This window comes from Scyliorhinus torazame, chromosome 7, assembly GCF_047496885.1.
Source record: "Scyliorhinus torazame isolate Kashiwa2021f chromosome 7, sScyTor2.1, whole genome shotgun sequence".
NCBI classification, from domain to species: domain Eukaryota; kingdom Metazoa; phylum Chordata; class Chondrichthyes; order Carcharhiniformes; family Scyliorhinidae; genus Scyliorhinus; species Scyliorhinus torazame.
In genome coordinates this window covers 101,992,730-102,009,867 of record NC_092713.1, presented here as the reverse complement: position 1 = coordinate 102,009,867, position 17,138 = coordinate 101,992,730, and the positions used below count along the sequence as shown (strand labels likewise).

General features: G+C 43.4%; 1 protein-coding gene across 12 annotated transcripts in view; it reads right to left on the bottom strand.

Annotated features, from left to right (window-relative positions):
- The window catches only part of dock7 (dedicator of cytokinesis 7), a 292,969-nt gene that overhangs the window by 202,184 nt on the left and 73,647 nt on the right, over nt 1–17,138 (bottom strand). For all 12 annotated transcript variants that reach the window (XM_072511162.1, XM_072511164.1, XM_072511166.1 and 9 more), the window contains exons 12-14: nt 11,238–11,377; nt 10,994–11,087; nt 5,387–5,549 (exon numbers count right to left, since the gene is read on the bottom strand). In XM_072511162.1, coding sequence (XP_072367263.1) covers nt 5,387–5,549; nt 10,994–11,087; nt 11,238–11,377 — 397 coding nt within the window. The remainder of the gene's footprint in view (nt 1–5,386; nt 5,550–10,993; nt 11,088–11,237; nt 11,378–17,138) is intronic.

Here is a 17,138-nt window from a genome sequence, read left to right as displayed (position 1 = left end):
TTGCTACGAGGATCGAGGACTGTGTCCCGGGGGTGATTCACGAGGACCAGACGGGATTTGTAAAGGGCAGGCAGGTAAACACCAATGTGCAGCGGCTCTTAAACGTGATTATGATGCCATCGGTGGAGGGAGAGGCAGAGACAGTGGCAGCTATGGACGCGGAGAAGAACTTTGACCAAGTAGAGTGGGAGTACCTCTGGGAATTGCTGCGGAGGTTTGGGTTCGGGGAGGGGTTTATCAGTTGGGTTAAGCTCCTATATAGAGCTCCGGTGGCGAGTGTGGTTACGAATCGGCGGAGGTCGGAGTATTTTCGGCTGTATCGAGGGACAAGGCAGGGGTGCCCCCTGTCCCCCCTGCTGTTTGCATTAGCAATTGAACCCTTGGCCATGTCATTGAGGGAGTCTAGGAAATGGAGGGGGGTGGTCCGAGGGGGAGAGGAGCATCGAGTGTCACTTTACGCAGACGACCTGTTGTTGTATGTGGCGGATCCAGTGGAGGGGATGGTGGAGGTCATGCAGACTCTAAGGGAGTTTGGGGATTTTTCGGGCTATAAGCTCAATGTAGGGAAGAGTGAGCTCTTTGTAGTACAGTCAGGAGACCAGGAAAGGGGGATAGACGATCTACCGTTGAGGAGGGCGGAAAGGAGCTTTCGGTACTTGGGGATCCAAATAGCTAGGAGTTGGGGGGCCCTACATAAACTTAATTTGACGAGGCTGGTGGAGCAGATGGAGGAGGACTTCAAACGATGGGACATGTTACCGCTCTCGCTAGCGGGTAGAGTGCAGTCGGTCAAAATGGTGGTCCTCCCGAGGTTTCTTTTTGTGTTCCAGTGCCTTCCAATCGTGATCACAAAGGCCTTTTTTAAGAGGGTAGGCTGGAGCATTATGGGGTTTGTGTGGGCGAATAAGACCCCGAGGGTAAGGAGGGGGTTTCTGGAGCGCAGTAGGGACAGAGGAGGGTTGGCGTTGCCGAATCTGGGTGGCAACTACTGGGCAGCCAATGTGGCGATGATCCGTAAGTGGGTGATGGAGGGAGAGAGGGCGGCGTGGAAGAGGTTGGAGATGGCGTCCTGCAAAGGAACGAGCCTGGGGGCGCTGGTGACGGCACCGCTGCCGCTCTCGCCGACAAGGTACACCACGAGTCCAGTGGTGGCGGCAACACTAAAGATCTGGGGCCAGTGGAGACGGCATAGGGGTGCAATGGGAGCCTCGGTGTGGTCCCCGATCAGAGGTAATCATCGGTTTGTCCCAGGGAGGATGGATGGGGGGTTTCAGAGCTGGTATCGGGCAGGGATTAGAAGAATGGGGGACCTGTTCATTGATGGGACATTTGCGAGCCTAGGGGCACTGGATGAGAAGTTTGGGCTACCCCCGGGAAATGCTTTCAGGTACATGCAAGTGAGGGCGTTTGTGAGGTGACAGGGAATTCCCGTTGCTCCCGGCACAGGAGATTCAAGATAGGGTGATTTCGGGTGTAGGGGTCGGAGAGGGCAAGGTGTCGGCGATATACCAGGAGATGAAAGAGGGGGAGGCTTTGGTAGAGGAGCTGACGGGTAAATGGGAGGAGGAGTTGGGGGAGGAGATTGAGGAGGGGCTATGGGCTGATGCCCCAAGTAGGGTTAATTCCTCTTCTTCGTGTGCCAGGCTTAGCCTGATACAATTTAAGATGGTTCATAGAGCGCATATGACGGGGCAAGGCTGAGTAGGTTCTTTGGGGTGGAGGACAGATGTGGGAGGTGCTCAGGAAGTCCGGCGAACCATGTCCATATGTTTTGGTCATGCCCGGCACTGGAGGGGAGTGGCGGGAACAGTATCTAAGGTGGTGAAAGTCCGGGTCAAGCCAAGCTGGGGGCTAGCACTATTTGGAGTAGTGGACGAGCTGGGAGTGCAGGAGGCGAAAGAGGCCGTCATTCTGGCCTTTGCATCCCTAGTAGCCCGGTGAAAGATCTTGCTAATGTGGAAGGAGGCGAAACCCCCCAGTGTGGAGGCCTGGATAAATGATATGGCAGGGTTTATCAAGTTGGAGAGGATAAAGTTTGCCTTGAGAGGGTCTGCGCAGGGGTTCTACAGGCGGTGGCAACCGTTCCTAGACTATCTCGCGGAGCATTAGATGAAGGTTGGTCAGCAGCAGCAACCCGGGGGGGGGGGGGGGGGGGGGGGGGGAGATCTTTCGTGTGGGGGGGGGGGGGGGAGGAGGGAGGGAGGAGGAAGGGGGGTTTATTTGGGGGGCATTCGAGCAAGAAAATACATGAATGAACCGGGAAACTGACATGTATGGGAGGAATCCAATGTACAAAGCTCTGTATCATATCGATTTACCATGTTCATGTCTGCTATGTGAGCTTTCTTTCTTTTTGTTACGGTGGGGGGGGGGGGGGGGGGGGGGGTGTTTGTTTGTAAGGGTGAAAAATTTTGTTAAAAAATTCTTAATATATATATTTTTAAAAAAAATAATTTCCTTGTCTCGGTCTCCTTCTATAGTCTTGAGCCCTGTTCGTAGCCATACAATTCCGCCATCCTGTTAGTAGTGTATCTTCCATATTCTGCCTTATTGCAGGCTGACCTATTTGGGTATTCAGAGCCATCGGAATCGAATGTTTCCCCAGAAACTTTTGTGAAGCTTTTGTCATCTGTTCGAATAAGGTATCCTTATCAGTAAACTGAACTCCTGTCAAAACCAGGAGCCTATCCATGTTGCTCACTCTAGCACAGTCAAGTAATTTATAGGCCAACACAGATTGTGGCAATTCCAGGTTGTGTTTCTGCAGCCTTTTATATAGTCTGCCAAATTCCATTAGATAGTCTTCCATGGAGATATCCTCCAATTTCCGGAACTTATCAAAATCCGACCATGCTTCATACGCACTTAACAAGTCATCTTTCTTATAAATCTTATCCATATAATGTAATAAAGTCGCCAGACCTTCTTCTGAGTCTAACTCTTCTAATTCCAGCTCAGAAAGCACTTTGTTTCGGATTTTACTGCCATATGGTAGAGAAAGAGCCAATGCCATACCTTGTTTTCTCTTTCCCAAAACAGTTACCTTAGTCCACATAACTACTGCACTTCTCCATTGGTCGTACGATTCCCTTTCAGAAAATAAGGGAGGATAGTCATATCCAGCCATCTTTATCGTCGGTTCAGCCATATATCCCCCTTTTTTTTTTCTCACACACTCCTTGGTTTGATCTGGAAAGTTGTATCTTTCAACCCTTCACATTTACACAGCAACCATCCTCTGCTACCAATTGTTAGACGTTTTAGTTGCTATGATATGAAGAGTCTAAAGTTCTGTTCCTTTTCAGAAACACACATTTATTTCATTCCAACAGCCTTTGCACAAAACTCTCACTATACATCACCTGACAGAGGCCACCTGAAGCCCCTTTACATATCAGTGTCAATGAATGGATATTTAACATAAATGAGACAACTAATTGCAATGTCCTTTAACCCATTACTTAACATATCAGCAGCCATGTTTTGAATGAGTTCATGGAAGAAGGGTGGAAGATAGGAGGCCAGGCAGGAGAGCATTAGAACAGCTATGTCTGGAGGTAACAAAGGCATAATGAGGGTTGTGACAGAGGCCGAGACTACTGGTAATGTGGAAAGAGGCAGTCTTAGTCATGGAGGGCATACGAGATAGGAAGCTCAGCTCAGGGTCACACTGGATGCCAAAGTTGAGAGCCGTCTTCGGCAGAAGACATTGGCCAGGGAGGAAACGGAATCAGTAGCAAAGGAATCGAGTTTGTGATGGGTTGGATGTCAGACAATGAGTCTATAACATAAAAACAGCGAAGGAGTGGAGAAAGATGGTAGTGGATTAGAGCTCTGTGTCACTGGTCTTCATGTGGAACCTGGCATTATGTCTTTGGCCTTTTCCAGTTCTTACCAACGTTCTAAAATTTAAACTGTTTAATGATTACCAAATTATTTACCAAGTCAACTTACCAGGTTATAAGTGTAATAATTGCAACATGCTAGAAAACCTAAGTTTTATCAAAAATAAAATGATTTAAAAAAACTTTCAAAATTATTTCCGCTGTGCGAGCTTTTTTTTAAAATTTAAAGAATTTTGACTTCTGCTCCAATATTGATTCTAATTAATTACGGCCCATGTTTGTGAAACTAACAAGAAAATTATTAATTCCAGTTTATTAATAATTCCACAAACATTTGTTTAAATTTATTTCATGTTTTACCAATCCTGTTATCTAATTATAGTGAGCTATATTCAGGCTTTCCATTACAAAGTAAAAATACTATTTTCCTGACCTCGTTAAGCCCTTTGACAAAGTATCCTTCCACAGTGATGTGTAATAAGTTCTCCTTTTTGTAAAAATGAATATTTACAGAAGGACTGACCCATAAGAGACAAATAGCACTGTGATTTTGCTTGAACTTTCATTAGGCAATAAACAACACTTATGAGATAAAAAAGAAAAACTATGAATGTCATAAAATAAAAGCAGATGTGTACAGTAGGCCAACCAGCAATGGAAAGCATTCTTCATCAGATCATCATGCATCTACACCCACTGATTCTAATCTTATCATCCTCCAACTTATACTTGTCCACTTCTAATCTCTTCCCAAACAACAATTCAAATGTTATACCATTCCTCATGTAGGAAAGAGATACAGGTACACTTTATAGGGTGGTGAAAAAGAATAGGAGGAAAAGGTGAATTTGAAAGGTTTCCACTTCAGATAGCTATCCAGTGATCCCATTGGATTGCTAGGTTAGGGCTGGATTCGTCCCTCTATAGGTTATAATCTGACAATAATCACCATCAAGATCATCAAGGATAGTTACCTTGGTGAGACCCGCAATTCGAAAAACATGCCATGATAAACAAATTCTCATAATGGTACAAATACAATACTCTCATTCCTGGTGTAAAAACAATATCCAAGCTTACTTTATTAGCTTTAACCAAAACTGCATAAACAATGCAGCCCATGGAAGGAGTCACACTGCACTGACAGGCAGGTTTACACAAATCAGGGTTAAAGCTGACGAGTTTAGTTTGGATATCAATTTATTCCGGCATTTGATTTGTTAAAGTTGCAATATTACATTGGTTTCATTCAGATTCACTGCTGGTACAAAAAGAAAAAAGGATACTGCCCCCTGTTGTTCAATAAGTTTATTGTAACGAAGAAGAATCTACGGCCCTGAACTACCAAGTTATCTCAAATGTTTCAGACCTTACTTGTTGGAGGCAGCACATGAACAAATGTTTTGTGTACAACTCACATTCAGTAAATGAGAGGATGTAATTGTACAGCGCAGTCCTTGCCTTATTTTTCTTTTTTTTAAAAAAACCACTAGAATTACTTGTACATTACTCTGATTTAACAATATCCCAACTTTTCTCACCTGTATGTAGTGTATGGTACGTACACATCCCTTGATGGGAATTCCAGGATATCCTTCGTTGGTCTGACTCTAGTATCTGGGTACGGTTTAACTTGCAGTAATTCAGGAGTCAGGCAATAATGGGGATTTTCCGGAGCCGGAGAGATATCTATTTTCAGCTGGGCTGTACATAGATAGCAACAGAAAAATGAAATGTTGACAAAATTAAAAGATGTTCCAGGAAAAATAAACTGGGATAAGTTTTAATTTATTTTCTCCTGAAATGTTAGTGTTTTGTTTAAAGCTGTCCGTTACACAAGACACAAATAAAATTAATGTAGTGCGATGATGAATGGGCAGGGGAGTGGGCCTAGGTAGATGCTCTTTCAGAGGGTCGACGTAGACTCAATGGGCCGAATAGCCTCCTTAACATAAGAACATAAGAACTAGGAACAGGAGTAGGCCATCTGGCCCCTCGAGCCTGCTCTGCCATTTAATGAGATCATGGCTGATCTTTGTGGACTCAGCTCCACTCTCCGGTCCGTACACCATATCCCTGAATCCCTTTATTCTTTAGAAAGGTATCTATCTTTTTCTTAAAAACGTTTAAAGAAGGAGCCTCAACTGTTTCACTGGGCAAGGAATTCCAGAGATTCACAACCCTTTGGGTGAAGAAGTTCCTCCTACACTCCGTCCTAAATCTACTTCCCCTTATTTTGAGGCTATGCCCCATAGTTCTGCTTTCCCTGACCAGTGGAAACAACCTGCCCGCATCTATCCTATTTATTCCCTTCATAATTTTATATGTTTCAATAAGATCCCCCCGCATCCTTCTAAACTCCAATGAGTACAGTCCCAGTCTACTCAACCTCTCGTCATAATCTAATCCCCTCAACTCTGGGATCAACCTAGTGAATCCCCTCTGCACTCCCTCCAGTGCCAATATGTCCTTTCTCAGGTAAGGAGACCAAAACTGAACATAATACTCCAGATGCGGCCTCACCAACACCCTATACAATTGCAGCATAACCTTACTAGTCTTGAACTCCATCCCTCTAGCAATGAAAGACAAAACTTGATTAGCCTTCTTAATCACCTGTTGCACCTGCACACCAACCTTTTGCGACTCGTGCACCAACACACCCAGGTCCCTCTGCACAGCAGCATGTTTTAACATCTTACCGTTTAAATAATAATCCATTCTGCTGTTATTCCTCCCAAAATGGATAGCCTCACACTTGGCAACATTGAATTCCATCTGCCAGACCCTAGCCCATTCACCTAACCTATCCAAATCCTTCTGCAGACTTCCAGTATCCTCTGCACTTTTTGCTTTACCACTCATCTTAGTGTCGTCTGCAAACTTTGACACATTGCACTTGGTCCCCAACTCCAAATCGTCTATGTAAATTGTGAACAACTGCGGGCCCAACACTGATCCTTGAGGGACCCCACTAGTTACAGGTTGCCAACCAGAGAAACACCCATTTATCCCCACTCTCTGCTTTCTGTTAGTTAACCAATCCTCCACCCATGCTACCACTTTACCCTCAATGCCATGCATCTTTAGTTTATGCAGCAACCTTTTGTGTGGCACCTTGTCAAAAGCTTTCTGGAAATCCAGGTATATCACATCCATTGGCTGTCCGTTATCTACTGCACTGGTAATGTCCTCAGAAAATTCTACCAAATTAGTCAGACACGACCTACCCTTTGTGAACCCATGCTGCGTCTGCCCAATGGGACAATTTCCCTCCAGGTGCCCCGCTATTTCCTCCTTAATGATAGATTCCAGCATTTTCCCTACAACCAAAGTTAAGCTTACCGGCCTATAATTACCCGCTTTCTGCCGACCTCCTTTTTTAAACAGTGGTGTCACGTTTGCTACTTTCCAATCCTCTGGGACCACCCCAGAGTCTAGTGAATTTTGATAAATTATCACTAGTGCGCTTACAATTTCCCTAGCCATCTCTTTTAACACTCTGGGATGCATCCCATCAGGGCCAGGAGACTTGTCTACCTTTAGCCCCATTAGCTTGCACAATACTGCCTCCTTAGTGATTACAATCATCTCAAGGTCCTCACCTATCATATCTTTATTTCCATCAGTCACTGGCATGTTATTTGTATCCTCCACTGTGAATACTGACCCAAAAAACCTGTTCAGCTCCTCAGCCATTTCCCCGTCTCCTATTATTAAATCTCCCTTCTCATCTTCCAAAGGTCCAATATTTACCTTAGCCACTCTTTTTTGTCTTATATATTTGTAGAAGCTTTTACTATCTGCTTTTATGTTCTGAGCCAGTTTACTTTCATAATCTACATTACTCTTCTTTATGGCTTTTTTAGTAGCTTTCTGTTGTCCCGTAAAGACTTCCCAGTCCTCTAGTCTCCCACTAATTTTTGCCACTTTGTATGTTTTTTCCTTCAATTTGATACTCTCCCTCACCTCCTTAGATATTCACGGTCGATTTTTCCCCTTTCTACCGTCTTTCTTTTTTGTCGGTATGAACCTTTTCTGAACACTGTGAAAGATCGCTCGGAAGGTTCTCCACTGTTCCTCAACTGCTTCACCATGAAGTCTTTGCTCCCAGTCTACCTTAGCTAGTTCTCATCTCATCCCATTGTAATCGCCTTTGTTTAAGCACAAAACATTAGTGTTTGATTTTACCTTGTCATCCTCCAACTGTATTTTAAATTCCATCATATTGTGGTCGCTCCTTCCAAGAGGATCCCGAACTATGAGATCATTAATCAATCCTGCCTCGTTACACAGGACCAGATCTAGGACCGCTTGTTCCCTTGTAGGTTCCATTACATACTGTTCCAGGAAATTATCCCGGGCACATTCTATAAACTCCTCCTCAAGGCTGCCTTTACCAACCTGGTTAAACCAATCGATATGCAGATTAAAATCTCCCATGATAACTGCTGTACCATTTCTACATGCATCCGTTATTTCTTTGCTTATTGCCTGCCCTACCATCCTGTTACTATTTGGTGGCCTATAGACTACTCCTATCAGTGACCTTTTCGCCTTACTATTCCTGATTTCAACCCAAATTGTTTCAACCTTTGTCCTCCATAGCACCAATATCATCCCTTATTATTGCCCGGATGCCATCCTTAAACAACAAAGCTACACCACCGCCCTTACCGTCCATTCTATCCTTTTGTATAGTCTGATACCCTTGGATATTTAACTCCCAGTCGTGACCATCTTTTAACCATGTTTCAGTAATGGCCACTAAATCATAGTCATTCACGATGATTTGCGCCATCAACTCATTTACCTTATTTCGTATACTACGAGCATTCAGATAAAGTACTGTTTTTTATGTCTTTGTTATGAATCCTAACACCTTGATCAGTAACTTTTCGCAATTTATTTTTCCTCTTACCCTTTCTCCTAATTTTCCTTGTCTTTGAACCCATATCTCTACATAATAACCTGTCACGTAACCTGCTGCCTTGATCTCCATTAACCATTATACTGTCCATAGCTTTACACTTCCCTTCCCCCCAACTTGCTAGTTTAAAGTCCTTGTGACCAACCTATTTATCCTATTCGCTAGAACACTGGTCCCAGAATGGTTCAGGTGAAGACCGTCCCAACGGTACACTGCACTGTAGGGATTTTATGTTGTAAATCTGAATGAAAAACAGAACGCCGCTGAGGACCCGGGTTCAATCCTGGCCGTGCGGAGTTTGCACATTCTCCCTGTGTCTGTGTGGGTTTCACCCCTACAATCCAAAAATGTGCAGCCAAAAGAGAAAATGCTGGAAAATCTCAGCAGGTCTGGCATCATCTGTTGGGAGAGAAAACAGCTAACGTTGAGTCCAGGTGACCCTTTGTTAAAGCTAAAAGGCATAGAAAGAGGGAGATATTTATACTGTGGGGCGAGGGAACGAAAGATGCGTCACAGCCACTGAACCCAAGGGAAAAGAGTGCGAATGGAAGTCCCCAGAAAGAATAAAAGGTGTGAAAGGCCAAACAGCAGAAAAACTAAAATCAGAAGGTAAGCTGTGACAGATGTAGGGGGGAAGGGGGAAGCAAAGGGGAGAAAAGGTAAGGCGAGGGGGGACAAGATGTGGGGGAATAGATATATATATATATATAAAAGAAAGACAAGAAAGAAATACAATGTAAAAAGACAGTTAAAATGAAATGGAATGAAAACAAAGGGGTCGAGGTGGAGTGGAGCTAATAATCTGAAATTGTTGAATTTGATGTTGAGACCGGAAGGCTGAACCATGTCTAACCGGACAATGAGCTGCTGTTCCCCCAGTCTGCATTGAGCTTCACTGGAACATTGTAGCAGGCCAAGGACAGACATGTAAGCATGGGAGCAGGGTCTTGTGTTAAAATGGCAAGCAACGGGAAGGTCAAGATCCTGAATGCGCACAGACCAAAGATGTGCAGGTTAGGTGGATTGGCTATGCTAAATTGCCCCTTAATTGGGAAAAAAATAATTGGGTACTCTAAATTTATTTTAAAAGAACAAAAAACAGAAACAGTCTGGAATTGATTAACTTTTAAGTCAGCATGTGAAAAAGGTGATACCATTCATCCAAACTAAGTGGAGAGTATCAGAGAAAACTTGAAAGTTGCTGGGCAGAGAAAACAGAATCAAGATAAGACTAGTTTGATGGCACAGGAGTAAGCTGATACGACGGCCTCGCTTGGACGGCTGTGTTTGTGAATACTGGAAATAAGGTTGAAACAGAGAGAGTGAGTTTGTGTGGGGGTTGCAAATGAGACTCAATGCTGCGGGACTGGGTGAAGATAGTCTCAGAAATTAGATCATTCACATTCTGTAATTAATAGTTACGATGAAGGATTCTATTCGAAAATGTAACCTTTCCCTTCCAGGTGTGGATAGACCCTGGCTTTGCAGTTCCAGCATTCTTTGTTTTCATTTAAGTTGCTGAAAATTCCCCAGGAACGAAAGCAGAATAGCAATCTGCTTATTGGCCTCTGCCTGAACCACACAGGCACCAGTTGTGGGAGGTGTGATAGAGCCATTCCAATTGTTCCTGCACTGCTCAGTGTTAGTTCCAGACCCTTTAGTAAGCTACATTATCCTTCTCAATCTTAAGGTTCACTCACACATTAAATTACCTACATTCTTGTCGACAGGGAGACTGATCTACTAAGATTAGTAAATCTCACACCTCAGTCAGGAATAGTTTGCCAACATCGAAGGGCCTGTACTGCGCTGCAATGTTCTATTGTTATTGAGCCTTTGATATTTGACTGAGTTTTCACACAGTCTCCCCTGCCTTTCACTCATCTCCTGAAAGTACAGAATTCTGTTTTGCTCTTTGGAACTTCACCTGAACGACCAACATAGCGAGAGTCAGCAGATTGCTTTCCCAGAAGGGTGGTCAACCAATTTTGGTCAAAAGCAGGGAGCCAGGCTGATTTACTTCAACCTCACCAAGACAAATGAGGCCAATAAAAGTGCTATGTTCACTCCCTGTTCTGACAATAACTAATTCAGCATAGAGGATAACACTTGAAACTACTCAGGACTGGACCGTTCAGTTCCACACCTGTTGGTGCTTTCGCCCACATTTAAAACATTGAGGGAAATGCTAGACAAGAAAGTTAACACTTTAACTTGCCTGTGATTGGTCGTAGTCTCCGCAAAACAGAAGAAGGCCTTCTCATATCAGCAAGAAATTTATACAAATCTTCATCACTCAGGCGATCTCCCTCCTAGACATTGTCATGAGGTGGAGGGCAAAGAAGGGTAATGTAAGGTATGCAAATTCTATTTATATATATATATATATATATTATACACTGATTATAACAGGTGGTTTGAATCCGATATGATGTGCATTTGTTTCAAGTTATTTCAATTACCTGTTTGAAGAAGTTTGTTACAGTCAGTGTGGCTGGTCTGAAGCTTGAAAGATTACACGATTCATCTCCGGTCGTTCGTTCAAGAGACCGCCTTCCGACAAGACCAGAATTTCTCCTTTCTGACCATGAACCTTTCCGCTCTATAAGAAAATAGTGCCACACCAGTTAAAGAAACAATTCAGTGCCCCTTGCTCCTGTACACTGGAACGATGCTATAATGAGCTTGCAACATCTAATTTTCTCTTCTCAGTCCTAAAGTACCAACTTTGATCTAATAACCCACACAAGCAGCAGCCATTCTCATTGAGTGAAGATAATAAGGCGAGCAGGTTATTTGTCCGTGTGAACATCACAGCCAAACCTGACCACCTTCACGCTCGACACACATCTGTGCTTCTCCCAGCAGCAAGGCCAGCTTCACACCCAAAAAAGACTAGTTTGCTTGAGGTGATATGCTCCTATTTCTGGGTCTGAAGATTGAGAGACAAGAACATAATCTAGGTTGATATTTCAATGGAGTACTAAGAGTGTTATGGCCAAGCTGGCTGTCCATCTGGCTGTGTGATGTTAAACTGAGATCCTGTGTGGCTCTTTTTGCTGCTCATATGAATGTTAGAAATCCCACAGCATTAAGTGAAGCTGAGAATGCTCTTTATAATCTAGCCGCCATTCCACCTTTAATTCATTTTACTAAAAACAAATTAATCTCATGGTTTGCTGCACAATGTTGTTGTTGCAGAATAGTGACTGCATTTGTCCACAGCATCATAAACATTGTACTTACAAAGATAATTCACTGCATGAAGGGCTTTAAAAGAGATCTCAAAAATCTGGAAAGACAATATATAAATGAAAGTTTTTTTTATTTTAATCCATTGCATGCCAGAAATGCATTTACCCAAAGAGCCACAAAGGGTATATGTGTGTGCGTGCACATGTGCACTTATGGGCCCTTCACCCTGGAAGGATCAGAAATCTTACTGGGTGTTTCCTCATTTCAATTTGAAGCAACTATTCTAATGATGCTGTGTTTTGTTTTTATATTTTTGGTTATGTGGCTGTGGATTATTGACCTCCGGTGTAATTACATTATGACTGTAATACCAATGCCATACAATTTCAACATTACATTCATAATATAAATGCATCCTGAATCCAGAGTCAGGAACTAACCTGATACGCAAATTGAATGAGAATTGAATGAGAGTCCCTGAAGGGCAAAGTCCCACTAGGCTTCACATTAGAGTCAGGCTGAGGTCATAACTCCCGATGTATACTAGATCGTCAAAACTTTCCAGAGTTTCTCCTGATCTCCCATAGGGGCTAGTTTAGAACAGTGGGCTAAATAGCTGGCTTGCAATGCAGAACAATGCCAGCAGCACGGATTCAATTCCCGTACCAGCCTCCCCGAACAGGCGTCGGAATGTGGCGACTAGGGACTTTTCACAGTAATTTCACTGAAGCCTACTTGTGACAATAAGCGATTATCATTATTATATTATCATTAACTGTCAGGAGCCAGAGAAATGTTATGTCATTTCCCCCAGGGTTCTGCCAAAATTCCACCAGTTACCCCAAATTGTTCAATGCTGGTATGATGCTGAAACTATTTTACTTTGGCATTAAACTTGCAGCCTAAAATTTCCCACATTTAGTTATATTTAACTTTTCAAAAAAACATTTTCAACGACAGAAATCGAAAGTGTAACAGCGACCTGCTCAAGGTCTAAGATTAGTAAGGGCAAAGCGGAGGTCAATTAATGATAGATTGTTTCCACTGAATGGTGAAACCAAACAAGAGCACACAAAACGGAATCATTTTAATGGGAGAGTATTGGCTGCACACACATGTTGTTTTGAAGCAGCACTTTAATTATCGTCAAAGGGGGCTACAGTTGAAAAACATAAAAATGGGTATGGGAAATGAGCAGAAAAATCAGATTAGGTGGCTTCTGTGAGAAAAACACTTGAATTGGTAGACTGAATGGTCTGCTCTTATGCTGTAACTATCAAGTGTTAAGTAACTTTGTACCACAAAACCAAAATTTTTTCATTGAGGTCAAAGTGGTAAATAAATGGTTATTGCATCATAGCTGACCAGTGCATGCATCAAACATTGCTTTCCAAACTGATTTGTTTTAAAAAGATGGGCTTTTACATTGCTAACAATTTAGAATGCACCCTATAAACCAATATTATAGTTTCTACAATCAATTCATTGCCACATTCATGCTGGAACAGCATTGAAAAGCCACTATAACTGGTTTGAAGATCACATAAGTTTATATGGATTTCAGAAAGACTCATTCATATAGCAAATTGGTTGGGCCTTCACTATTGGAGTTCAGAAAAATTAGGGGTGATCTTATTGAAACATAAGTATTATTGATTTAGTAGGGTGAATGTCCAAAGCGTGTTTTCTTTTGTACGGTGACTAAAATTAATGGACACAGTTGAGGAATAAGGGGTGGGATTCTCCCGCAATCGGCGGGATGGGCCGACGCTGGCGCCAAGAACGGCGTGAACCACTCCGGCATCGGGCCAACTGGAAGTTGCGGAATCTGGCACCACGCTAACCGGCGGCGAAGGGCCGCCGCGAGTTAGCGCATGTGGTGAACCGCCGGCGTGGTTCTGCGCATGCGCAGACCAGCCGGCGTATTCTTGCGCATGAGCAGGGGTGTCTTCTCCGTGTCGGCCATGGCAGAGCACCATAGAGGCCGCACAGGCCCGCCCGCAGATCAGTGGGCTCCGATCACGGGCCAGGCTACCGCCCCCCCTCCCCCCCCCCCAGGCGCTGGATCTCTTCCCGCCCCCCCGATCGCGGGCCAGGCCACCGTAGGGCCCCCCCAGGTGCCGGATCTCCTCCCCCCCTCCCCCCGAGGACCGCACCAGCCAGCCTACCAGCCAGGTCTCGCCGTGTGGGACCATGCGGGACATGCCAAAAACGGGCGGCTGGTCGGACCATCGGGGCTCGGAGAATTGCTTGGGGGGGACGCTTCTAACGGCCCCCGCCTGAAAACCAGCGCCGGAGAAAACGGCAACTGGCGTCGGAGCGGGAGCGGGATCCACACCGCCCCCCGGGGATTCTCCGACCTGGCGCGATGAGGATTTTTTTTCTCTCAGACGTTTGTTAGTCTGTAGAATTTTCTTCACCAGATGGCAGCATAGCTGGGTTACTGAACTTATTCAAGGCTCAATTAGATAGATTTTTGATAGAGAAGGGGGTCAAGGGTTATGGGGGAGGGCAGACAGGAACATGGAGTTGAGGCCACAACCAGATCAGCCATGTTCTTGTTGAATAGCGGCGCAGGCCTGAAGGGGCATATAGCCGACTCCTGCTCCTATGTCCCGTTGTCTTATGTTCCTAACAAATCTTCCAGAAATATCCTTCACTGTTCAGTGACTGCTGCGGACAAGGCAAGGCAACCAGTTACAAATAGCAATATCCTATAAAAAAAACGTGATGAATGTTTGGTTACTATCTTCCTTTAGTTTTTGAGGAGGAAGAATGTTGGCCAAGAATCTTTGAGAATCCCTTGTATTTTCTCCAAATACTGTGTCATGTGAGAGTATCTTTAAGAAATGGGTGTTTATAAATATCTGTAGTGAGAGTACCTTTAAGAAATGGGTGTTTATTACTGCAGTGACGTCAGAGAGTGGGTGGAGCTGGGCTGTCTGTCAGCTTTTTACTTTCGCTTTAGGCTTTTTGCTGCAGGTGGGTTTGGTTTCATTTTAGTGTTGGAGAAGCTGCAATCACAGCAGGATGTGTGTGAATCTCTGCAAGCTTATGAATGTCCATTTGCTGATTTCAACATGGTAACTGTTCTCAGTAGTGAGGTTAAGCCTGATGTCTTTCTGTAAAAAGGTTTTTTTAAGTCTTATGGATGTTAAAAGGAAAGCTTAAAGGATTACTTAGTGTTGTAGTCTTTGGGGGTTGTATTTGAATTAATGGTTGCAAAGATGTTCACTGTGTGTTTTAAAAAGGTTAACTTGAGTTCATAGAATAAACATTGTTTTGCTTTAAAAAATACTTTTCCATTTCTGCTGTACCACACCTGTAGAGTGGACCGTGTGCTCCCCATACCACAATCTATTAAAAGTTGTGGGTCAGGTGAATTCCATGATATACTGTGGGGTTGTCTAAACCCTGGCCCATAACAAATTGGGGGCTCATCCAGGATAAAAGTCTATCTATTGGATTGGCTTAGTGAACTTAAAGACAGTGAGGGGTGAGCATATTGTGGTTGCTTTTCATGTGTGTTTTTTAGTTTAAGTCGGGAATGTGTTGTGGACAATGGCTCTTTCAGAGGCTCAGAAGTTTTTGGGGGTGGATATGGTCACACGCAGTATCTTACGGACAGAGACTAAAAGCAGACCGTTAGATTTGGCAAAAACATTGCAGTTCACATGACCTGACAAAATACAAAAAGATGAGGTAATGATGGCGGTGGCGAAGCATTTAAAGTTGCCTGAGATACAGTCTGACTCCTTAGAAATGGCAAAGATCCAGTTGCAAATTAAGCAACTTGAACATGAAAAAGAATTAAAGCAGCTTGAATGTGCAATGAGAGGAAAAGAAAGAGAAAAGGAGATACAGATCAGGCAAAAGGAAAAGGAGAGAAGAAAGAAACAAAGAAAGAGAGAGGAAAGGGGAAAAGAGAGTTTGAACTTCAGAAAATAGCTATGAAACATAACAGTCAGTTAGAATTGGCAGACATAAAGGGAAACATATAGTTGGAGGATAGTGATGAGGATAGTGAGAAAGAGAGTCATAGTCAAAGGCTTGGTGGGGATCTATTTAAATATGTCCAAGCATTGCCAAGGTTTGATGAGTAGGAGGTAGAAGCCTTTTTCATTTCATTTGAGAAGGTAGCTAAACAAATGAAATGGCCACAGGACATGTGGGTATTACTGATTCAAACAAAGCTGGTAGGTATGGCTAGTGAAGTGTTTGCATCACTACCGGAGGAGGTATCTGGGACATGAGGAGATGAAAAAAATCCATTTTAGGTGTATATGAACTAGTGCCTGAAGCTTACAGACAAAGGTTTAGAAATTTAAGGAAAGAATTTGACCAAACATACATGGAGTTTGAAAGGCTCAAACAGAGTAATTTTGGTAGGTGGATAAGGGCTTTGAAAATAGACCAAATGTATGGAGCTCTCAAGAGAAATTATACTTTTGGAGGAGTTTAAAAATTCAATTCCTGATGTAGTGAGAACTCATGTGGAAGAACAGAGGGTTAAAACTGCGAGATTAGCAGCAGAAATGACAAATGATTATGAATTAGTTCATAAATCAAAGCTTAGTTTCCGACATCAGTTACAGCCTGTGAGGGATAGAAACTGGGGACATGAGAAATATTCAAGTGGTAAAGGTGATCTGATGGGAGATAATAAGCAGAGTGTACCTCAGATTAAGAAAGAAATCCAGGCGGGTGGAAGAGAAATTAAAAGTTTCAAATGTTTTCACTGCAATAAACTAGGCCATGTAAAGTTCCAGTGTTGGTGGCTGAAGAAAAGCACTGGGAAGGCTGATGTGGTAAAACAGGATAAGTCAGTAGGGTTTGTTAAAGTGGTAAAGGAAAGCCCAAGTGAAGTGAAGGAGGTGCAAAAGATGGTACAGCCTGATCAAGAGGTGATTGATCAGAAGGTGCCAGGTCTCTTCAAAGAATTTACTTGTGTGGGCAATGTTTACTCGTGTGTATCAGGAGGAGCAGGTAAAGAAGTCACAATTTTAAGAGATACGGGAGCTAGTCAATCTTTAATGGTAAGAGATGAGGAGTTATGTATTTTGGGAAGAATATTGCCAGAAAAGGTGGTGATATGTGGAATTCAGGGTGAGAGGAGTAGTGTTCCATTATATAAGGCAAGGTTGGAATGTCCAGTGAAGAGTGGTGAA